At 42.1% G+C, this 25,566-nt stretch overlaps 1 protein-coding gene across 1 annotated transcript in view; it reads right to left on the bottom strand.

The window, feature by feature from the left end:
• The window catches only part of RAB4B (RAB4B, member RAS oncogene family), a 52,238-nt gene extending 42,658 nt beyond the window's left edge, over nucleotides 1-9,580 (bottom strand). Inside the window, exon 1 of the mRNA XM_030218216.1 lies at nucleotides 9,448-9,580. Coding sequence (XP_030074076.1) covers nucleotides 9,448-9,463 — 16 coding nt within the window. The 5' untranslated portion in view covers nucleotides 9,464-9,580. The remainder of the gene's footprint in view (nucleotides 1-9,447) is intronic.
• Between the last annotated feature and the right edge of the window lie 15,986 nt (nucleotides 9,581-25,566).

The following is a 25,566-nucleotide window of genomic DNA, read 5'->3' as shown; positions in this document are numbered from 1 at the left end:
GTTCCTCTTGAAGTTATTTCTATCATAGAATCTTCTAGTAGTGCTGTTAAATTCTGAATATCTATTACTGGAGGTTGACAGTCTTCTCCTTGTTTTTCACATTAGGTAAATAATAAACTTTATTGCAGGGTGGAATGTCAGCAGGGGAAAATTTCAAAGTCTCCTGTAGATATTTTTTCAGAAAATCTCGAGGAGTTAAAGCAGGTGAAATAGGAAAATTCAACATCCTAAGCGTGAGGCGTCGATTATAATTTTCTATCTGCTCTAGTTTGCGAGCAGTGAAAAGTTTATCATTAACCAGAGAATCTACTGTTGTCTTAACAGTTTTAATTTCTTCTTTTACTGTAGCAAATTGAATAGCAGATTCTCTTTTAATTTCTTCATAAGATTCTGACATCAAAGTCAACTTACTAGCAACTGTAGAAATTTCTCTCGTAGATTTGGCAACTTCAGTAGTCAGTCTCTGGAGCGCAGTCCAAATAGCTTCCATTGTAACCTCCTGGGGCTTTTCCAGCTCCAGCACACTCTCAACCGCTGTTCCAGGGGAGAAACCGCCAAATAAGGATAAGTCGTTACTCTCCTCGGAGTCCGCTCGATCCTCTAACTCAACTCTGGCACCTGCGGGACAAGGAGGCGGGTTCAGCGTCGGCGGCGACAAGGTGGTATCGAGGCCCCTAGCCGACGTCGCTCCTTCGTTGTCGGCCAACGCGGGGCTCGCCAAACCGGAACCGAAAGGTAGGCTTCTCACGAAGCGGTCTAATGTCTGCTGGTTAGGGGACGACGTTAGTGCAGTTGGCGGTTGCACTTTTGTCGTCCCCTTTCTTTTAGTATGGGGCATAATAGAAATCGAGGAAAAGATAAAAATTGCCAACAAACAATTCGGCAGCTTCCGTGAGCACAGCTAGGACGCCATCTTGCTCCTCCCCGCCCTTGTCAAAAGCCTTTTGAAAATCCAGATACACAATATCAACCGACTCCCCTTTGTCCACATGTTTGGTCACTCCTTCAAAGAATTGAAGTAAATTGGTCAGGCAAGATTTCCCCACACAAAAGCCATGCTGACTTGGTCTCAGTAATCCATGTCCTCGTATGTGCTCTGTAATTTTGTTTTTGATAATAGCCTCTACCATTTTCCCCGGCACCGACGTCAGACTCACCGGTCTATAATTTCCCGGATCTCCCCTGGAGCCTTTTTTAAAAATGGGCGTTACATTGGCCACCCTCCAATCTTCCGGTACCACGCTCGATTTTAAGGATAAGTTGCATATCACTAGCAGTAGCTCCGCAAGCTCATTTTTCAGTTCTATCAGTACTCTAGGATGAATACCATCCGGTCCAGGAGATTTGCTACTCTTCAGTTTGCCGAACTTCCCCATTACGTCCTCCAGGTTTACCGTGAGGTCAGTAAGTTTCTCCGACTCGTCCGCTTGAAATACCATTTCCGACACCGGTATCCCACCCAAATCTTCCTCGGTGAAGACCGAAGCAAAGAATTCATTCAGTCTCTCCGCTACGTCTTTGTCTTCCTTGATCGCCCCTTTTACCCCTCGGTCATCCAGCGGCCCAACCGATTCTTTTGCGGCTTCCTGCTTTTAATATACCGAAAAAAAATTTACTATGTTTTTTTTGCCTCTAATGCTATCTTTTTTTCATACTCCCTCTTGGCCTTCTTAATCTGCGCCTTGCATTTGCTTTGACATTCCTTATGCTGTTTCTTGTTATTTTCAGACGGTTCCTTCTTCCATTTCTGAAGGCGTTTCTTTAGCCCTAATAGCTTCCTTCACCTCACTTTTCAACCAGGCCGGGTGTCTTTTGGACTTCCGTCTTTCTTTTCTAATTCGCGGAATATGTATGGCCTGGGCCTCCAGGATGGTATTTTTGAACAGCGTCCACGCCTGTTGTACAGTTTTTACTCTCTCAGTTGCCCCCTAAGTTTTTTTTTTTACCGTTCTTCTCATTTTATCATAGTCTCCTTTTTTAAAGTTAAACGCTAACGTATTTGACTTTGTGTACAGTTACTTCAAGGTTGATGTCAAAACTGATCATATTATGGTCACTGTTATCAAGCGGCCCCAGTACCATAACGTCCCTCACCAGATCATGCGCTCCACTAAGGACCAAGTCTAGAATTTTTCCTTCTCTCGTCGGCTCCTGCACCAGTTGCTCCATAAAGCTGTCCTTGATTTCATCAAGGAATTGTATCTCTGTAGCGTGTCCCGATGTTACATTTACCCAGTCTATATTTGGATAATTGAAGTCACCCATTATTATCACATTGCCCATTTTGTTCGCGTCTCTGATTTCTTTTATCATTTCTGTGTCTACCTGCTCATCCTGGCGAGGTGGACGGTAGTACACTCCTATCACCATTTTTTTCCATTTTATAAATGGAATTTCAACCCACAGTGATTCAAAGGTGTGATTTGTGTCCTGCTGAATTTGTAATCTATCTGAGTCAAGGCTCTCTTTAATATACAATGCTACCCCCTCCACCAGTCCGGTCTACCCTATCATTACGATATACTTTGTACCCCGGTATGACAGTGTCCCACTGGTTATCCTCCTTCCACCAGGTCTCAGTAATGCCTATTGTATCCAATTTTTCATTTAGTGCAATATATTCCAACTCTCCCATCTTATTAGGTAGACCTGGAGAAAGCCCTGGGGTTTAGCAGCATGGAACCTTGCTGCCATTAGAGATTCTTCCAGGAACCCGTGACCTAGATCGGCCTCCGTTAAAAGCAGGACACTGAATTAGATGGACCTTTGGTCTGACCCAATATGGTAATTCTTTAACGAAGTTATTGGTGAGCTGAAGTAGTTTGAATTTCTGCACGAGACATCATTCTCATTTGAGTTGAACAGATGTTAAATTTGTGAAATCTGCAAAAATAAAAATTAAAACACAGGCCCCGATTCTACTCACTAGATGTCACCCTTAAACAATGCTTAACTCCTCCTCACCCCTTCCCAGCCGACCAAGAGAGCAGAAGTCATGTCTCAGATGTTCAGCTGGGGGGGGGGGGGGGGGGGGGCCTTCAACAGAGCAGTACACACCACTTGCCACCTGAGCCAGCTCGGACCTGAGGAAGGGAACATTAACTTCCAAAATCTAGACAAGAAATGCATATAGTCCAATAAAAAGGTATATATATAGAGTGTGTATGTGTGTAGCTAACAAGAATAACAAATGCATATGTGTTTTTAGATGCACAAAAATAAAACAGAATTTACTAGGAAAGAATTAAAAACGGAAGAAAGCCTTGCAACTGTGAAGTTTGCTTTTACACTGTACTGATGGCAGCAGTAAATCAGCTTGTGTCATATCACACCACTTAGAACCACAAGGCTGTCTTACAGCGAGACCTGGCAGTGCATGCCACCGCTGCCGTCACCACCAGTATCAAAATGAAACAAGGGAGAGCAAGGACAAACAGCTTCATACAATGACACAGAAAGAGGTCAAATAAGATACTCTACAGGGTGGTTTTATAATTTGGAAAGAATAAAGAAAATAAAAGGGTTTTGCTTGTTGGAGTTCTCTTCTCTCTCTTTTTTTTTTTTTTTTAATCTCCCATAAGTCCCATTTTCACTTTTCTTTGTGCAAGAGTATAGCAGCACATGGGGCTCATATTTCCTCCGCCAATGCATCTGTGGCAATAGACTGTGGTCCTTCCACAGCTTGCCAGATGATACCGGTGTCTAAAAGAGGTCCCTTAGAACAACCTATATATTGTTATTACAAGGCTTGGAGACAACCTAGGGACGTAGATAAAAGCAGCAGGCTGGGATGAAGGATGAAGACCAAAGGAAACAATTTTTCAAAAGAACTGGGGGGGGGGGGGGGGGGGGGGGGGGGGGGGGGGGGGGGGGGGAAGGGGGGCACTTCAATACCTACAGAGCTATGATCAAGAAAGTACCCATTTAGGAAGTCCAGCATCTTCCACCCCCCCCCCCCCCCCCTCCATCTTCCCGTTGCCTCAGAGCAAAGGCCCTGATGCTGGCAGAGGGATGCCTGTGTGGGTCACTGCTGGTAGGGCAGTACAGCTAGTAGAGACCCTAAGAAGTCAGGGGGGGAGAGGGGGGTTAAACAGAGCAGGACTCAGAGGGAGTGGGGAGAAAGGGAGTGAGCCAGAGCAAGTGTAAAAAAACAGTATAGCGCTCACACATATATTGCATTGGAGGGGGGGGGGTCACCCAGGATGCAAAACTACATATGTGAACGTTATATGCATAAAAATATGGTAATACTTTAAACCTGGATTATTATCTCCTATTTATAAGTGATAAGAAGAGCTGGGATTGGTACAAGAGGGACAGAATTTTGAGGACTCCACCTTGTTGTCCTTTGAGATGTTAGCATGTGTTCTCCCAAACACACTATTAAACCTATCTTCAACTAGCCCACTTTTTGACCAGTAAACCAGTTAAAGATCACTCAGTGGGAGAAACTACTTTGTCAGAACAGCCTTGTGAAGAGTTCCAGGTCCCTAAACATTTGGTGTGTATAATTCGCAGGTACCTTAGAGATATGAAGCCAGCAGAGTTGCAACATAGAATTAAATGGAACAAGAACTTGGAATCATGTATGATCCTTCTGAGTGGCAAATTATGTAGGTTCCTTGGCAAAAATAGCAATTAGAGAGTTGCACAGGGACAGACATTTCACCCATGCCCACCTGTCCCCAAAGGAATCTAACACATACCCTCTAAAATCCATTCCATCCCCACACATACATGAAGAGTCAATGCTATTATTTACACTCTCACCGCGTTCCAAGACAACATCAAGACTGGATTACTGTAATGCACTCTACGCTGGTCTGACTACAAAGGGTCTGCACCAGCTCAAATTGATTCAGAATGCTGCAGCAAGACTAATAGAAGGTTGCAAGTGACGTGCCAACATCTCACCATTTTGCAAAAACTTCACTGGCTACCAGTACAATACAGGGCTAAATTTAAAAAAGTCTATGTCTGATCTTCAAGGCCCTTAAAGGAAATGGCCCTTCCAAAATCCAAGATTACAAAGTCGTATGAACAAGATCACCCTCTACATACCTCCAATGACACTAAGGTCCTCCCAAGGAGTATCCCTAACCACACCCTCTCCAAAAGACATTACACAATGTGGTACTTGCAAGCGAGCCTTCTTCAGAGTAGCCCCCATATGCTAACATAAGACTATCTCTACTTCACTTGGCTCTTCAACCAGGCCTTTAATGGAAGAAGTAACTAACCTGTTAGTCCCACAGACACATACGAGTGACATGGGCTGCATATATTGCAGCAGGAAATGTTTATCCACTCCTACACAGAAAATATTTAATCAACTCTCTGACCTCATGTGCAACTTCCTTTAAATCAGTCCTATTATTTTCTAACTCCTCTTACCCTCTTACCTATCTATTCTATCTTTGCTGATACCCTACACCGTCTATTAAAATGTTTTATTACATACTGTGTTGACATTGTAAGTAGTATACTATGCTGAATATTTCTACTGCTGCAATCATCTATTGCTTGTTTGATTTATGCGTACTGTACACTGCCTTGAGTGAATTCCTTCAAAAAGGCAGTAAATAAATAAATTTCCTCCTAACCCCAACAGCCTCCAGCAGTTTTTTGGGCTGTATTCACTATTCAACCAATGACTGTTCCAAGCCTCAGTCTGGTGTTCTGGCTGCCTCCCTGGGAATTCCAAACCTCATTCTGGCGTTTGCCAGAGGTTTTAACTACATTCCCGTAGGAATCCTGTGGCCACTGATTCCATACCCACAGGAATCCCATGTGTTCTGTGGGATTCCCGTGATCTCCATTCCCATGTAGCTGTCTAATAGCAATAGCCCCTCACTACCTTTCTACCCTCATCTCCCCTTACGTTCCCGCCCGAAACCTCCGTTCACAGGACAAATCCCTCCTCTCAGTACCCTTCTCCACCACCGCCAACTCCAGGCTCCGCTCATTCTGCCTCGCCTCACCCTATGCTTGGAACAACCTTCCTGAGCCCATACGCCAAGCCCCCTCCCTGCCCATCTTCAAATCTTTGCTTAAAACCCACCTCTTCATTGCTGCGTTCGGCACCTAACTCTTACCGTTCAGTAAATCCAGACTGCCCCAATTTGACTGCCCCTATCTGACTGACCTGTTCACTTGTCTTCTAGATTGTAAGCTCTTTGAGCAGGGACTGTCCCTCTATGTAAATTGTACAGCGCTGCATAACCCTAGTAGCACTTTAGAAATGTTAAGTAGTAGTAATAGCAACCAATGTTCAAGAGAAAAATGCTAAGATAATGTATCATAGGTATTCAACACCAGAACGTTTGAGTCACTGGTACCCTCAGACCACCTAATCAACCTGTTGGTGAAAGTATGGAGAAAACTGTGCTTCTCATCCCAGTCCTCTGGGCACACCTATCCAGTCGGGTTTTCAGGATATCCACAATGAATATGCATAAGATAAATTTGCAAGCACTGCTTGCTTAGTATGCAAATCTATCATACATATTTATTATGGATATCCTGAAAACCTGACTGGCCCCGAGGACTGGGTTGAGAAGAACTGCCCTGGGCCACATTTGATGGACCTGTCCAAAAGCCACAGCATTCCACTCCAGATAAGCTGGATAACTCAAATATGAATTCCCTGGGACCCAGGAGTCTATTAAAAAAAAAAAAAAACCATTGGTTAGACACTGCTTAAAAGACAACAAAATGTATTTTGCTGCTATTTGGAGGTTTCCTGCTTTTGGTGTTATGCTTCTGTATTGAATTAAAACCATATTCTTGAATTATTAAGTATGATACTGTAATACGACTGTAATCTTGGTGTTTGGAATAAAGAGCTCCTTACATTAAAAAAAAAATTGCTTGACCACGTCCTTTCTAGACTGATGCTTGTTAAAAGTAAAAAGGTGCTTCAGAGACAGCATTTGCTCTGCCTCAGTGCATCTAATAGTAGCCACAGCCTCATGTTCAGTTCTCACCTTCTCCTACCGGAACATTTTTTTCGATCAATTAATGCTCACTCAGCTTGTCAGTTAGCACTTGTAATCTATTGCATAACTGAATTATAATTATAAAAAAAGCATGGGTTCTATAAACCACAAGTCGGACTGACAATACAAATTTAGTTTAGTTTTATTTCTAGACTACCTTTCCAATTTTAAGCTTGAGGCAGTTTACAACATTTTCAGATGCAAGCCTGTGGCTAAGGGAATTTGGTCAACCCCACTGTCCACTAGAAGGTGACTTGCCCAAGGTCACAAGAAAGGTCAGTGGAAAAGTAGTATTGGAACCCTGGTTCACAGACCATTGCTCTAACTACTAGGCCACTTAAGAGAATACTTAACATCACAGTCCCAGCAATGCAAGTCTCTGAACTGGTAAAACCCCTAAAATAAAACTGTGTGAGTGTATCTATGCATATTTTCTTTACAAAGGAGAACGGCAAACACAGAAGAAAGCGGACCTGCGCAATGGAAAAAAACAAGAAAAGAACACAGCGAAGGTGACAAGATGGATGACGCCAAACAAACTTCTACTGGACTCAGAAAAAAGTTCACAGCAAGAGTTTATTCTTAAAAAACTGGACTCGATACGAGTCGTGTTTCGGCCATTCAGGCCTGCCTCAGGAGTCCCTGTGTGGCTAAGTGCTATTGGTTCTCATAAGGAGAGTCTTGTGCAAACACGATTTCTCTAACACTTAGGAAAATGGAGAAAAAAAACTTCTGAGCTTCTTGATGAGAGTGTGAGCGTCACTATTCTCGAAGCATACAGGGACTAAATTATGCACATTTTCACATGTGTGACCATCCCTGATAAAAGGTGACTAAAGTCTCAGATCCAAAATGCTGATAATGGCTTTTTCATGTCATAGGTCCATAAGCAGTCTACAAAAGTTACATTTGAACTTCCATAATTTTTTATTTTCACACAAAAGGATGGGGTCTGGAATGTTGTATTACAAATTGTTTGCTGTAGCAGAATATATTAAATCCTTGGGTTTTTTGTTTTTTTTTCCTGGTGACTTTAAGTCACCTTTTCCCAGAAATTGTCACATTTCACCAAAGGTGCAGTTGCTTCCTATTATCTGGTCCTGAGCTTTCATCCCTTGCCACCACAGAAAATAGCACAGCTTTAAGAAACAGATTCAGTACTCCACACCCTGAACACCAAAGATAAGGAAACAGTGCCTATGGGCAGTTTATCAACATTCCTTGACAAGCACAATCACTGATTCTGGCAAGACAAGTTTACCCAACTTGGTTAATAAATACTTCTGCATGTCACGCATTCCAATAATGTCTGCAGATATGTGGTGTGCTAAAATATGCCATTAAATTGAATGAAAAACATAGGCTTAACCATAGTTTTCTAACACTATTCCACATCTTTAGCAAGTATTAACCAATTACACAATCAAAAAAAATGTTATTTGAATTTAGCTCAGGCCTTTTCAGTAGTAGCTCACGGCGAGTTACATTCAGGTATGTCCCCAGAGGGATTACAATCAAAGTTTGTACCTGAGAGCAATGGGAAAGTTAAATGGCTTGTCCAAGGTCACAAGCAGCAGCCAGACAACCTACCTCCACTACTTATCCGATCTATGCACTTCCCTTAACTCGGCACTTACATCATTATTAATGGCAAAAGCATTAAGATAATTAATAGCATAATGATCCACTAGGCTGGGTAGAATTATACAAGTGCTTGCAGGTGAAGAGCACAGAAGCTTACACAAGACACACTGGACCACATCAATGCACAGGATAAAAACACAATAGAAACTATCAAGAATGGGCAGCCTTATGGTTTAATACAAGCGCAGGGCCTTGGTTAAATTTCGAGAATCTGTACCCTTGGTCATCTCGGGATGCTATAGAGGCAAGGATCAATGTCCCTGGTGGGAGTTGCTAATACCAGCACTTAGGAGCTATACTCTGGGTGCACGTTAGCCAGCTTCCAGCAGAATTCTGTGACTCCTGGCAGGGGGCTAGAAAACCAAGGAAAACACACCAAATACTTTGCAAATGAAGGCCAGTGGTACCACATACCAACAGAGACTGGTAATGACTGAGACGGAAGCCCGAAAAAAAAAGAAGGATTGAACTACTAGATGGAAAGGAAATAACCAAGAATTCCGTAAGAAATGTTCAAGTAGTGTGGTCGAAATCTACTGGAGTCTTGTCCAACGTATTCAGCCCGATCATCCGCTACTCGACTAGACTATCGGAACTCCTGACTAGGCTGTGAGAACGTGTCACCCCCGAAACCCAACCAAACGATGACAAACACCCCCATCCCCAAGAAGGAGACACTGGGAGAAAGGCTAAGGTTCTAAAGCAGCCCATAAACCCTCGCTTCACTGCCCAGCAGCGGCCCGGCCACACTGGAGAAGAGCGCGGTCTAACGGACAAACCGGGCGTGAGAGGCTAAAACACTCACCGTAAGTCTCAGACATATCTGCAAGTGCAAACGCGCCGGCTCCCCTCTTCCTCAGCACCACTTCCGCTTCCGCCTAGCGGTTCTTCCCTCACAACGCCCCTTCCATCAAGGAGGTTTAATGACAGGAGCTGACGAGAGCCTATGTCGCCCATTATCTGGGCTGAACGCAGTGGGCGGGGCTTGCCGCCATATTGGTCAGAACAAAAGTTACTAACTATCGCCATTGAAAACAATAGCAAACTTGTGAGGTTTTAGTAAACGTCCTTGGTTTTGCACTCCCTCTGTCAGGACTCAGGAGGGATTCGGGGTGGGGGATGTAAGGGGAGTTGAGGAGTTTGAGAGGGGTCTGTGAAGGCGGGGACGGTTATATTCAAAATGTATTTGTCAGTGCTCTACAGCCTGCATTGTTATTTGCAATACTATATTGTGGATTTCAGTGTTGTGCTATATGCCTGTTCTGTTGCTTATGATGACTATAAATATATTTCTATATAAAAACACTAGCAAACGCTTATCACTGCCTATGTGTGCTTTTTTTTTTATTTGAAAGCTTCCCACGTGTAGATACATATCATGAAAAAAAAATTGAAAATCACTAAAACAGCATTAAAAAATATATTGTACCTGGTAGAAACAGCAGTGTTTTGTGCTCATTTTTCTACACTGTTCTATAGAATACAGTAATACATGGCCAAATCTCAGAGTATGTTTACTAAGGCACGTTAGCGTTTTTAACGCACCTTTAAAGTTAAGGCGCGTTAAACGCTAATGCGTATATTTCCTATGGGCACATTAGTGTTTAACACGTGTCAACCCATTATTGGCTATAATTGGTGTTGATTGGTGCCGATTGGCACTAATTAGCAATTATGCATGTAATTGCCATTATTTGAATACATGATAAATGAAACAATAAATGGCCTAGTGGTTAGGGTGGTGGACTTTGGTCCTGAGGAACTGAGTTTGATTCTTACTTCAGGCACAGGCAGCTCCTTGTGACTCTGGGCAAGTCACTTAACCCTCCATTGCCCCGCATTGAGCCTGCCATGAGTGGGAAAGCGCGGGGTACAAATGTAACAAAAATAAATAAATAAACCGTTAACACACCTATAGCACACCTTAGTGAACATACCCCTCAGTGAGGATATCCTGTTTCCTGATGGGTTCATCTTAACTGTTGCAATCTGCCTTGGGAAGCCTGGTGTTATAAAGATGAAATATATTGAAATTAAATGGGAAAAAAATTAAACGCTGCTTTCATTGGGGCATATGGAATCACATTTTCATTTCTTTTGTAGAATTTTACATTTTAGATACACAAATGGATTATTCCATTTTTGAGCATGTTTCAGGGACAAGTGATTTTATAAGTCCAAATAGTAAAAATAAATATTTGCTCTCATGCAGATCTCTCATTTGTTGAAACATAACTAAATGGGCTATAATACAGTTCATTGTTTTTCTGGTATTTTGTTCTTGCGATGACTTGTACTGTGCCAAAACTGAAAACTCTTATCTCTTCTTTCTGGATGATAATAATATCATGGGAGCAAGTCGATGGATATGTCTAAAACATTTAACAAAGTTGAGATTAGTGGAGGGGGGAAACAAGATGGCGTCTTGAGGAGAACGTAGTGAGGCGGCTCTCCACCCGATTTCCTCTAACATTGACATTTTTTTTACCTGCTTTCATGCCGAACAGGAGGGGTAAACAGCGTGTTGGCCCCGCTACACCTGTGAGACCATCAGGACCGATGGACCGCTTTGCCATGCCTGGAAGTCTTTCGGGGCTAAATACCTCGCTGCTGGAGGGAGCGATGGGAGGTGTCTTTCTTCCCCAACTTGAGGCTGAGATCTCTTTCAGCCCCAACGAGCGGAGGCCTCTGATAATGTCAGCGATGGAGCTGCAACAAGGGCGGGAAACCCCTTGTACTACTGATCAAGGAGTGCTTCCTCCAGCGGGGTCAGATTGCAGCGTGGATCCGTTGGATATCATCAATGAAGGAAAGGCATTGGGGAGAGCCAGTGTTTTGGCAGTCTCCAGAGCAGTAGAAGAGAAGCAGCCACCAGGTGGAATTTCAACTGAATTTACTTCACTTAGTAAGTCTTTTCTGCCTGAAAAAACAACTATTATTACCTTAGACTCAATTTGGGAAGCTCTCATGAGCTTAGAAACTTCTTTCTCACAGAAATTGATACTGGTGACTCAAACTACTAAATTACCTTTAGAAAAAATTTCAATCTTGGAAACAAGAACTTTAAACATTGAAGAAACAATAGAAATGAATAATGATAATATAAAATCTCTTCCAAATAATGATAATATAAAATCTCTTCCAACAAACCCAGCTCAACTTGATTAAGGAAAATATGTTACTACATTATAAAATTGAAAACCTAGAAAATCAACTAAGAGCTAAAACTCTAAGGTTGATTAATTTTCCTAAAACTACATCTATTGCTTCTTTAAATAACCTTTAAGAAATATCTATCAGAGATACTGAAGATTCCTGAACAGGCCTATCCGCCAGTTTCTAAGAATATTATTTGCCACCATATAAAAAGAAAAGTATTAATCAAGTTGAACAAGGAGCAGAAGTTTCATTTGACATATTGAACATTACACAAATAATTCAAGATGATGAGATGGGTACTACACCAGCAACTTTAATAGTGACTTTTGTATTGGAACCGGACCGTGACTGCATTTTGAGACAAATTTTCTGTCATAGGGATGAACTCTTTATGAACTATAAGATAAGAATATTTCCAGACATTGCAAGAGCAACTCAAAAGAGGCGTCAATTATTTCTAAATCTTTGCCCCCGGGTCGTACAATTGGGTGGTTTGTTTTGGCTTAATTTTTTCCCTGCAAATGTGTATTGAAAGTTAATTCAGTTAAATCTGTTTTCTATGACCCTACTCATTTGAGTTCTTTTTTAGATTTGAGGGCTGCTATAGCTCCTACTCTACAGCCAGCAGTATTATCATCATCCACTCCGTAATTATTATTGATATGGCACATTAGGGTTTCTCTTCTCTTTCCTAGCTTTAATTAGTGGAATATATATTTCATGGAATTGTACCTTGTTTCCTCTCCTAAATTGTGGACTTGAGATGGAGGGAAAAATAATATATTTCTTATTATTAGTATATCCGTGTAATTTGAATTTACATTACCTATGTTCCTCTGTCTTTCATATCAAGAATTTTTCCTTGAAATATTGTGAATACTTAAAAAATAAAATTTAAAAAAAACCGAAGTTGAGATTAGCATATACTCCAAAACTGGTATTTAAAAGTCTGTCCTTTCATGATGCCGCATATTCAGAAATCAAAGCCATGAGTATAAACACTTATGCAAATATCACATGCACACACCAGGACCAGGTATCCAAACACACATTGCAAAAGTAAACAACAACTTCAACATCCAAAATTTTTTTTTTTCCTCTTTTCCATGTTCCAAAATACCAGACATCAGATGTACAGATCAGTAGGACCCAAAGCAGTCCAAAACAAATAGAGGCATATTTTCAAAGCACTTAGACTTACAAAGTTCCATAGGTTACCACGGAACTTTGTAAGTCTAAGTGCATTGAAAATACACCTCATAGTCAGAAAAAACACAGTTTATACCTAATTGTTCAAAGTCAATTAGGGCCTTGTTTACTAAGCCCTGGTCTGGAGGGCCTCGTCGGTTGGGACTATGGAGAAGGAATGTTTGAGTCTGCGTCGCTGTAGATCGCTCTCCGTGGCATCTGGATCGTCGGTTGCAGTCCAGCGGCTCCTGTCTTGCCCACAATCTTTCATAGCTAAACCAGCAGCAGCCACTTCGCCGACACGATCAGCTGGGTCTGCGTTGCAACTTCGCCTTGCCGTGAACTGCTCGAGACACTCTGGTCCATCTCAGCGTCTGGATTTCCACTGTCCATCTTGTCTCTCTTCCCATTTCCTTTCCTTTCTTATCCTGTTCTTTCTCCCCTATCTAATGTAATTGTAACTGATTCTTCTGTGCATTGTAAGCCACTTTGAGTCTCTTCAAGTGGAAAAAAGTGGGGTATAAATGTTTATAAATAAATAAGCCACACTAGAGGCAGGTTAGTATGTATAGGATGCACTAAGCATTAGTGCGTGCTAACCGTGTAGATGCCCATAATATTCCTGGGCATCTACATGGTTAGCGTGCGCTAATTTTTAGCGCATACCTAAAAACACTAGCGCACCTTAGTAAACAGGACCCTTAACCTTCCATTGCCTCAGGTACAAAATTAGATTGTGATCCCTCCAGGGACAGAAAAAATACGTGGAGGGGCATAATCAAACGCGAACGCCCATCTCCATGGACGTCTATGTCCGAGAACGAGTATGTGAAGGGGTGGGACAGACCGTATTTTCGAAAAAAAATTGGCGTCCATCTTTTGTTTCAAAAATACGGTTTGTACGGACCAAAATGCCATGGATTTAGTCGTTTGTGAGCTGGGCATTTGTTTTTTTTAGCGATAATGGAAAATAAAAACGCCCAGCTCAGAAACGTCCTAATCCAAGCCATTTGGTCGTGGGAGGGGCCAGGATTCGTAGTACACTCGCCCCCCTGACATGCCAGGACACCAACTGGACACCCTAGAGGTCAGTGCGGTGGACTTCAGAAAACGCTCCCACATGCATAGCTCCCTTACCACGGGTGCTGAGCCCCCAACCCCCCTCCCCCAAAACCCACAAATGTACAACACTACCATAGCTCTTAGGGGTGAATGGAGCACCTATATGTGGGTACAGTGGGTTTTGGAGGCCTCCCATTTACCAGCACAAGTGTTACAGGTAGGGGGATGGGCCTGGGTCCGCCTACCTGAAGTGCACTGTGGTACCCACTAAAAGTGCTCCAGGGACCTGCATACACGCAGGCCTCTAGGTCAGGACTTGTTGCTGCTGTATAACCTTGGCACACCAGTTGACACCTTACACCCCAGAGTACAGAAAGAACTCAAACATTAAACTGCTGATCTGCTGTTAGTGATCTGAAACTTGTCGTTAAAATCATCCATAGTACCTGAAGATTGGAGGGTGGTCAATGTAACACCGATTTTTTAAAAGGGCTCTGGGGTGATCTGGGAAATTACAAACTGGTAAGCCTGACGCCAGTGCCAGCAAGATAGTGGAAACTATTATAAAGAATAAAATTAAAACTTGCCCCTCACGTTCCATCACAGGCACATCAGGGACACAGTTACCGAACTAGACTATGCCAAGTTACTGGCTGCCTGGAAACGAGATATCCCCATGGCCCTTACATTGCCTCAGTTCAAGTCCCATGTGCTTACAATGCGCAAAACAATGAACATGACGCAGCACTGGGAGCTACAATACAAATTTGCTCTTTGACTCTACTTTTCTCCCAGAAGAGCCTTTCACATGGGACTCTCGCCTTGGGGAGAGTGCCTCAAATGCAGGGATCCAGGGGCCACCCTCGGGCACATGTTTTGGTCCTGCAAGGGCATAGTCCGATTTTGGAAGGAGCTAGTACAATATGTTTCTGAGATGTGGAAGGCGGGCTGGAAGTATGACTCTGCGCTGCTCCTGGGTCATCTTATTCTCATACACCCTGTCCCATCAGGATTTACCGCTTTTGTACGCAAAGCTATTGTAGTGGCTAAACAAGCAATACTCTCAGAATGGCTTACATACAACTACCCTACAGTATCGCAGTGGCGTGTGCGTATGATAACATTACTGCGGGTAGAGAGAGTGGGAATTACAGATTTTAAAACGAAGACTGGAGTGCGTTTCCAACTCACTTGGACTCCCTTTTGGAATACTCTGACTGTTAAACTTCTAGATATTGCTCTGTACCCTGCGTTATTATGTTCATTTGATGCCATAGCAAAGGAAAAAAGGGGGGTGGGAGGGGAAGGGAAGGGGAGGGAAGGTTAAGTTCTATTTGTTGGGGTAGAAGTACTATGTGTTAGTTTAGCCACATGGGGGGAAAATATCAGACGTTCATACATGATGATGTTAACTTTTCTTCTTAAGTTTTGAATAAAAATGATTGAAACATAAAGAATAAAATTATAGAGCATGTAGACAAACATGGTTTAACGGAACAGAGTCAGCATGGGTTCAGCCAAGGGAAGTCTTGCCTCACCAATTTGCTTTATTTCTTTGAGGGCGTGAATAACTATATTGTATCTAGATTTTCAGAAAGCTTTTCACAAAGTACCTCATGATAGACTTCTGAGAAAATTAAAAAGTCATGGGATAGAAGGCAATGTCCTTCTATGGATAAGGAATTGGTTATTGGACAGAAAACAGAGGGTAGGGTTAAATGGCCATTTTTCTCAATGGAGGAGGGTGAATAGTGGAGTGCCGCAAGGATCGGGACCGGTGCTATTTAACATATCCTATATAATAATTTGCACCTCCAACGTTCCATGTCTGGCTGCCTGGGTTCGTAACATCTCCTGACGTCAGCCAGCCTCCAGTGTTCCATTCCCCCTCACTGTCCTGCCCTCGCGTCAAGACGTAATGACGTCAGAGGGCAGAACAGTGAGAGGGAATGGAACGCTGGAGGCTGGCTGACGTCAGGAGATGTTACGAATGGAACGGAAGCCAGCGCCAGCCAACCAGAGAACGTTCATGTACAAATCGAGGGGAGGAGAGAATCACGGGACATCGAGGGGAGGGAGGGAGGAAGGGAAGGGGAGGTCAGGGCAGAGGAGAATTGATGGACATGGATGGGATGGGAGGACAGTAGAGGAGAGAATCACGGGACACGGATGGGAGGGCAGGGAAGAGGAGAATCGCTGGACATGGAGGGGAGGGCAGGGCAGGGGAGAGAGAAAAAAAAAGCTTACATGACAGCCTTCCTAGGGCCCGTTTCATTGTTGAGGAAACGGGCATGGTTCTACTAGTTTATAAATGATCTGGAAATCAGAATGAAGAGTGAGGTGATTAAATTTGCAGATGACACAAAACTATTCAAAGTTATCAAAATGCATGCGAATTGTTAAAAGTTGCAGGAAGACCTTAGGAAACTGAAAGACTAGGCATCCAAATGGCAGATGAAATTTAATGTGGACAAATGCAAAGTGATGCATATTGGGAAGAATAATCCAAATCATAGTTACCTGATGCTAGGGTCCACCTTAAGAGTCAGCACTCAAGAAAAAGATCTAGGTGTCATTGTGGACAATATACAGAAATCTTCTGCCCAGTGTGCGGTGACAGCCAAAAAAGCAAACAAAATGCTAGGAATTATTAGAAAAAAGATGGTAAATAAGACCAAGAATATTATAATGCCTTTGAATCACTCCATGGTGCGACCTCATCTTGAATATTGCGTTCAATTCTGGTCACCATATCTCAAAAAAGATATAGCGGAATTAGAAAAAGTTCAAAGAAGAGCAAACAAAATGATACAGGGGACTGAACTCCTCCCATATGAGGAACGGCTAAAGAGGCTAGGGTCTTCAGCTTAGAAAAGAGACAGCTGAGGGGGGATATGATTGAAGTCTAAAAAATCTTGAGTGGTGTAGAATGGGTAAGAGTGAATTGATTTTTCACTCTTTCAAAAAGTACAAAGACCAGGGGACACTCGATGAAATTGGAAGAAATATTTTATGACCCAAAGAACAGTTAAGCTCTGGAACTCGCTGCCAGAGGATGTGGTAACAGCGGTTAACAAATCCGGGTTTAAAAAAGGTTTGGACAAGTTCCTGGAGGAAAAGTCTATAATCTGTTCTTGAGATGGATGATTCTTGAACATGTGGCATCATTAAAAGACAGACTTTTAAATGCCCAGTTGGGTAGATATGCTAATCTCAGCTTTCTTAAATGTTTCAGACATATCCACCTAGTGCTATTTAACTTATCTATAAATGATGTGGAAACCTGAATGACAAGTGAGGTGATTAAATTTGCAGATGACACAAAACTATTTAAAGTTGTTTAAACACAATGCGTCTATGAAAAATTGCAGGGAGACCATAGGAAATTGGAAGACTGGGCATCAAAATGGCAGATGAAATTTAATGTGGACAAATGCAAAATGATGCATATTGGGAAGAATAATCCAAATCATAGTTACCTGATGCTAGGGTCCACTTTAGGAGTCAGCACTGAAGAAAAAGATCTAGGTGTCATTGTGGACAATACGCAGAAATCTTCTGCCTAGTGTGCGGTGGCAGCCAAAAAAAGCAAACAAAATGCTAGGAATTATTAGAAAAGGGATGGTAAATAAGACCAAGAATATTATAATGCCTTTGTATCACTCCATAGTGCGATGTCATCTTGAGTACTGCATTCAATTCTGGTCTCTATATCTCCAAAAAGATATAGCAGAATTCAAAGAAGAGCAACCAAAATGATAAAGGGGATGGAACTCCATTCATATGAGGAAAGGCTAAAGAGGTCAGGGCTCTTCAACTTGGAAAAGAGATGGCTGAGGGGAGATATGATTGGTGTGTACAAAATCCTGAGTGGTGTAGAATTAGTAGAAGTGAATCAATTTTTTACTCTTTCAAAAAATACAAAGACTAGGGGACACTCAATGAAGTTACATGGAAATAGTTTTAAAACAAATAGGAGGAAATATTTTTTTCACTCAACAAATAGTTAAGTTCTGGAACGCATTGCCAGAGGATGTTTATTTTTTATTTGTTACTTTTGTATCCCACATTTTCCCACCTATTTGCAGGCTCAATGTGGCTTACATAGTACCATAAAGGCATTTGCCAAGTCTGGTAGAGGAACAAATACACGGTGATATTGTGGTAGATTAAAGGTACATTCGCCTAGTCCGATAGAGAAACATATACATATGTTGTAATAGCAGTTAGTTTATCTGGGTTTTAAAAAGGTTTGGACAAATTCCTGGAGGAAAAGTTCATAGTCTGCTATTGAGACAGACATGGGGAAGCCACTGCTTGCTCTGGGATTGGTAGCATGGAATGTTGCTACTACTTGGGTTTCTGCCAAGTACTTGTGACCCGGATTGGCCACTGTTGGAAACAGGATACTGGGCTAGATGGTCCACTGGTCTGATCCAGTATGGCTATTCTTATGTTCTTATGATATAACTGGGTAGCAGAGATACCAAGTTCCCAGTTCCGGGCTGGAGATTTTGGGAAATTCCTGGTTTTGATCTTACATCCCAAGGCACTGTGGGATTTATAGTACCTGATCCTGCCCATTGACATCAGTACTGCAAGTCCCATAATGCACCAGAATTGGGTACTCAGGAATCTAGAACTTTTTAAAAATCTCCAGCCTGGAGCTTGGTACCTTGGTATTTCTGAGGTAGGAAGGCTCTTACCTGGCTAAGTTACACTGACCATTGGAGCCGACTCTGTGGGTGCTCTGGGTGCTTGAGCACCCCCAATATTGAGAAAATTCCTTGTATGTGTCCAGGGAGGGGTTATTTCCATTGGGCTTAGCACCCCCAATAATTTTGAAAAGTTGGCTCCAATGACACTGACTAAGCTAGATCTTTGGTGGTACTTACTCAGATAGTGCCTCTAAAAATCTGGGCAACCCACCATTGCACTCTCCAGGCAGTGCCAGGGCAGTTTAGAGGCAGAGCTAGGAATTATAGTTCATAGTTCGTCTTTATAGTTATCTGTGCACCAACATTATTCAGCAGTAGTACCCTGATAGCTACCTGTTTAACTTAGGACCACTGTTCCCTCTAAGCTGAGCAGGAGTCCGCCACCTACAGACCTGCCAGTGGGGGGTGCTGTTTCACTATCACGTTTTCAATAGTGAGGGATAGGCAAGCTTTGCAGGACTCCAGGGAATCTGCCTGTCTCCATCAATTGAAAACACAATAATGAAGCATCACTCCCTACTGGCAGCAATGTAGTTGGAGGACTCCTGCTCAGATTAGAGGGAACAGTGCTTAGGACGGAAAAAAGGTGTCCTAAAATAACCCAGTAGCTGGCTTTTCAGCACCATGGCCTGGCAATGAATATCTGGCTATAGAAAAGTCTGCAGCAGACAGCATTTTAAAGAATGCTGCCTGCCACAGGTTGAATATTGCCCCTTAATAAATTTTAAAAAATGAATAATATGATGTTATAATGGTATCATTTATTTAATTAATGCAGTGCAGCTAAGGAGTGGCCACCGAGAATTGAAGCAGCCATTTTGAATCGCCGCTGGGACCATCAGCACTCAGCATTGCAAGGGGAACAGAATGCAGGGCAGAGCTCCGGGCAGGAAAGAAGAGGGGGCTCTTTCCTGCCTCGAAGAGGTAACTAGACCACCAGGGCAGTAGAGTAAGGTAAGGAGAGCGGAGGCTAGGACACCCTTAGGGGGGGTGTGACGGGGGGTGAAAGGGGTGGGGTGGGGTGTGAAAGGGGGTGGGTGGGGTTGAAAGGGGGTGGGGTATGGCAGGGGCGGGGCATGTGTCCTCTTTCTTGGGGGACCAAATATGGTAACCCTAATTTAGATGCCCAGTCTCCCAGTCTCATATGAGTCCTCTTGTAATTTTTCACAGTCCTCTTGCGATTTAACAACTTTGAATAACTTCGTGTCATCAGTAAATTTAATTACCTCACTAGTTACTCCCATTTCTACATCATTTATATATATGTTAAAAAGCAGTGGTCTCAGCACAGACCCTTAGGGAACTCCACCATCTACCCTTCTCCATTGAGAATACTTACCATTTAACCCTACTCTCTGTTTTCTATCTTTTAACCAGTTTTTAATTCACAATAGGACACTGTGTCCTATCCCATGATTTTCAAATTTCCTCTGGAGCCTTTCATTAGGTTCTTTGATAAACACCTTTTGAAAATCCAGATACACAATATCAACCGGGTCACCTTTATCCACATGTTTGTTCACCCCTTCAAAGAAATGTAATAGATTGCTGAGGCAACATTTCCTAAACCTAAACAAGGCCGAATTCAAATTTTGGGCCGAAACCTAAATTCAGTTGGCCTCTAATTGAAATGACCTATTGTTAGTACTTCCTCTTTCATAGCTATATCCTGAAAGTCTTCAGTTAAATGTCTGCCCTCTTCTTTGGCCTGTGAAGGAGGCCTGTATACCACACCATTGTAAACAGATCATCCTTTCCCTCTTTCCAGATTAACCCACAGTGCCTCCTCCTTATGCCATATGTATTAGTGCACGTTAACAAGCTATAAATTTCTACCTGAAACAATAGAGGGTAATGTGACTTACCCAAGATTACAAGGAACCTGGTTTATAGTCTGCTGCTCTAACCCTTAGGCTACTTGGCTTGCATACATAAATATCATGACTAACCCTATAAGTTTTGTCTGCCACTGCAATACCTCAAATCAAGGCCAAATTTATAGCAATTAAGCTTGGCAAAATATCAGTTTATATGACCAAAGATTAGTCCCTGTATGGGCAGAAAAGTTTTTAAGGAGCACTTGTGTGAATCTTTCTTCTTTCTCCCTCAGCTACACTTTTCAAGTTGACCACTAGGGGCCTGTAAAGCTCCATTCAATGTTCCCTAGACAAGCTGACTTGGGTACATACAACAATGTACTCTCAAAACCAAAGTAAAAATAACATTTAAAAAAAGGTTTTATCCACAGATTTAAGGATCTATTTGGCTTGATGGGGAATTTGGGGGCTTATTTTTACTTAATTGTTTTTATTTATTGGATTTAATTAACTGCCTTACAAAGAGATTCACCCGAGGCACTGAATAGAAGCTACAGCTTGACATAAAACTTACAATTTTCTTAACAGTATGTGGAAATCAAGTCAACTGTTCTTCAGGATTAACCTTAATAATGGACTTAAGAAGTATAAACTGGAAACTACTCCTATTCCCAGTCTATAATATAACCAAACAATAATCAGATGACACTGTCCCATCCACAGGATGACTGTGAGTTTAAAGATTACAACAAACATTAGGAAATATATATATATTTATTTATTGGAATTTATTAACCGCCTTTATGAAGAGATTCATCCAAGATGGTGTACAGTAGGTACAGTTTAACATCAAATTTACAATTTTGCTAACAGCATAACAAAAGTAAAATAACCAAGAATAAACATAAATACAATAAATGAGGTAAACCTGAAAACAGTAAATTGAAACCTAATAATAAGACTACCATGAAGCAGGATCAAAAATATACACATTTAACAGCACTGAAATTCAAATAACAGAGATATAATATGATATAAGCATAATAGTGGTGGAATATCTAATATCCAGTTACGTCTTAGTGTTCTACATTATCGATACATTTATAAGAACTGTCTATTGTTATATAGGGCCCCGTTTACTAAGCTGCGCTAGAGGCGTGTTATTGCTTTTAGCATGCGCTAACCATTAGCGTGCGCTAACTGTGTAGACGCCCACAATATTCCTATGGGTGCGTGCTAATTTTGTGCACGCGCTAAAAACACTAGCGCACCTTAGTAAACAGAGCCAATAGTTTCTCTTATGGAATGGAAGTTACAAAACATTGTTATTTTGTATTGGATTTGGATGTTTGTTACCCTTAAAAATCTAGTAAAAATTTATTTCAACTTACAATTAGAACATTCACATAACAAGAGGACATGAAATGAGATTGAAGGGGGGCAGACTCAAGAAAAATGTCAGGAAGTATTTTTTCACGGAGAGAGTAGTGGATGCTTGGAATGCCCTCCCGCGGGAGGTGGTGGAAATGAAAACGGTAACAGAATTCAAGCACGCGTGGGATAAACATAAAGGAATCCTGTGCAGAAGGAATGGATCCTAAGGAGCTTAGCCGAGATTGGGTGGCAGAGCCAGCCGGTGGTGGGAGGTGAGGATAGTGCTGGGCAGACTTATACGGTCTGTGCCAGAGCCAGTGGTGGGAGGCGGGGCTGGTGGTTGGGAGGCGGGGATAGTGCTGGACAGACTTATGCAGTCTGTGCCCTGAAGAGCACAGGTACAAATCAAAGTAGGGTATACACAAAAAGTAGCACATATGAGTTTGTCTTGTTGGGCAGACTGGATGGACCATGCAGGTCTTTTTCTGCCGTCATTTACTATGTTACTATGTTACTATGATACTAACTTTTCTACAGTACAGCTTACCATATAGTTGAGGGGCCAAATGCAGATACATAGATGGGGACAAGATGCGTGATACAGAGGCAGCTGGGATAAATAAACAGGTGGCTAAACTAAAAGCAAGTTCTTTGTACAGTTAATCAAGAGATAACGTGGAGTAACATAGTAGATGACGGCAGAAAAAGACCTGCACGGTCCATCCAGTCTGCCCAACAAGATAAACTCATATGTGCTACTTTTTGTGTATACCCTACTTTGATATGTACCTGTCCTCTTTAGGGCACAGACCGTATAAGTCTGCCCAGCACTATCCCCGCCTCCCAACCACCAGCCCTGCCTCCTACCACCGTTACAGTGGGTGTAACAAACTTGTCCAGGTTTCAGAATGGGTGTATAGTCATTAAGTGCTATTGGGCTCTTTACCCCTTATGCAGGTCATTCCCGCGTGCTAAGGCCAATTTTACAGCAGGGGTACAATGGATGAAGTGGCCGAAATTCCTATTTTTGGTATTAATGGCTCCATGCTAACTTTACACAAATATATCTAGCAAGAGATACTCATTTCAGGGTCTAACTTGCAAAGTGAATAAGAAGCGTGAGGAGGAAAAAAAAGCCTCCAGAAGCTCCCAGCATCATTGAGCAGTGGGAGCAGGACTACTTCATCACCGGCTTTAAAAAACCTCCTACTTTTAACACTGTAGCACCCCTTAATATTGGGCCAAAAAAGATTTGTAATGTTTGCACTCACTGTCTAATGCACAAAAAAAATAGTGGTTTTCAGCTTTTACTTAGCTTATTATGGTGCTTCCTTTTCCACGAGTAGCATGTGGCCGTTAAAACAGATTAGCATGTGAGCCTGTACTGCCACCCGTTACGTAGGCGGTACAGGCTCACGTGCTAAGCACACACTAATCAGCGCTTGCCAATGTAGCTGCACTACCTGATTAGCACAGAATACGACCACTCTACCTTCCCCAGACATGCCCCCGGCACCAAAAAATACATCTTATTTTAGCACATTAGTACTTACCACAGCTTTGTAAAAGGGCCCCCTACCTGTTTCATTAACTACAACAAGGATTTTGCATGAATCATGAAAAATTCAGGGCCAAATTAAGAAGCCTGGGTATACCAGAACACAGTAGCACACAGGGCAGTCGACACAGAAGTAACATCAAGAAATACTTTTTTCACAGAGAGGGTACTGGATGCCTGAAATACCCTTCCAGGAGAGGTGGTGGGTGGGGTCAAAATCGGTCAGCATATTCAAAAAATATGTGGGATAAACACAGGGGATGCCTAAATAAAAAGAGGATGGAAACACAACATGGCTGTTAAGGGGTTATGTTGAGCAAGAGTATTGGGAACTAAGGCCAGTGCCAGACAAACTTCTAAGGTCTATATCCTGTAAATGGCAAAAGACAGGTGAAGATTTGGCAACTTCAGTATTGTATATCACTTTATTTTCATATGATGCGAGTGAAGGTGCTGTACAACTCAAGTGGGAGGGGAAGACATCTTAAATAGCAAGTTAAATATTGTTAGCAATACTTTGGTTATAATATACATTATCCTAAGACTGCATCATATTTATCTTCTTATAGGCAGTTGGCATGATGGCAACTTGCCAACCTGTGTTTAAGCATGAATGACTGTAACCTGCACAGAGTGACAGGTATAGCTCTGGTCGCCTTGTTGGGAAGACTGTATGGACTGTGCGGACCTTTATCTGCCATCCCTTATTTTGTTACTATACCAGAAGACCTGTTAGTTCTCATGCACAGTCTTTACACTGCTTTGGAACTCGTTGCCAGAGGATGTGGTAACAGCAGTTAGCATATCTGGGTTTAAAAAAAGGCTTGGACAAGTTCCTGGAGGAGGAAAAGTCCATAGTCTGCGCACCCCAGGGTTGGTAGCTTAGCACGTGAGCCCTTACCGTCTACATAATGGGTGGCAGTATAGATTCACACGCTAATCTGTTTTAACGGCCACATGCTAATGGTAAAGTTAGCGTGTGGCCGTTGATACAAAAAATAGGAATGTTGTCCACTTCAGTCATTGTACCCATGCTGTAAAATTGGCCTTAGCATGCGGGAATGACCCACATAAGGGGTAAAGAGCCCAATAACACTTAATGACTATACACCCATTCTGCACCTGGACAAGCTTGTTACACACACTGTAACTTATATCTTGATTAATTGTACAAAGAACTTGCTTTTAGTTTAGCCACCTGTTTATTTATCCCAGCTGACTAATTGGGTTTCTGCCAGGTACTTGTGACATGGATTGGCCACTGTTGGAAGAAGGATACTGGGCTAGATAGACTATTGATCTGACCCAGTATGGCTATTCTTATGTTCTTATGAAGAAGCAAGACAGGAAGAAAACTCATGCCTTCGAATTAAGGTTCTGATGAAGAATAGTACATATACTGTGGACCACCTGAAGAACAAATCAAATATTGCCTGAATATTGGATGACCTAAGCTTTCCTTGGAAGATCAAATGACAAAAGTTAATCTTTCATACTTTGGACATATCCAGTGAAAAGAAAAATCATTAGAGAAAGATATCATGCATGGCATGGTTGAAGGCCAACACAAAAGAAGAAGTCTGGCAATGCGATGGACCAATACAATAACAGCTACTATGCGCACCCCTCTATCAACAATTAGCCACCATTCTGAAGACCAATCAGCTCATGACATCTATCCATAGGGTCACCATGAGTCAACATTGACTCAATGGCACATAACAACAATAACAATACCATGAAAATCCCGCATTCAGCTCAAAGGTTAAGTTATAATAACTGAACCCAATTTGCTCTATCATTTTAAAAGTCCACAAGGTTCAAGGTTAATTTTTATTTGATTGAACGATTGAATGCCCTATAGTCAAGCCATCCAGGCGGTTTACAATAAAATCAATCATAATAAGGAAGAGGAAAAGAAAATAACTACAATATTTATTGTACAGAAAAAGAAAAGATCACTCTACTTCTGAACTCACAGACCCCTATATATAGAAAGAAAGAAGAAGATATCCCCAAGAACACCAACAAAGAAAATAAAAAAATAT

The sequence above is a fragment of the Microcaecilia unicolor genome, chromosome 11 (genome assembly GCF_901765095.1).
Source record: "Microcaecilia unicolor chromosome 11, aMicUni1.1, whole genome shotgun sequence".
NCBI lineage: Eukaryota > Metazoa > Chordata > Amphibia > Gymnophiona > Siphonopidae > Microcaecilia > Microcaecilia unicolor.
Note: the sequence above shows the minus strand (reverse complement) of the source record. Positions and strands in the feature narration are given on the sequence as shown.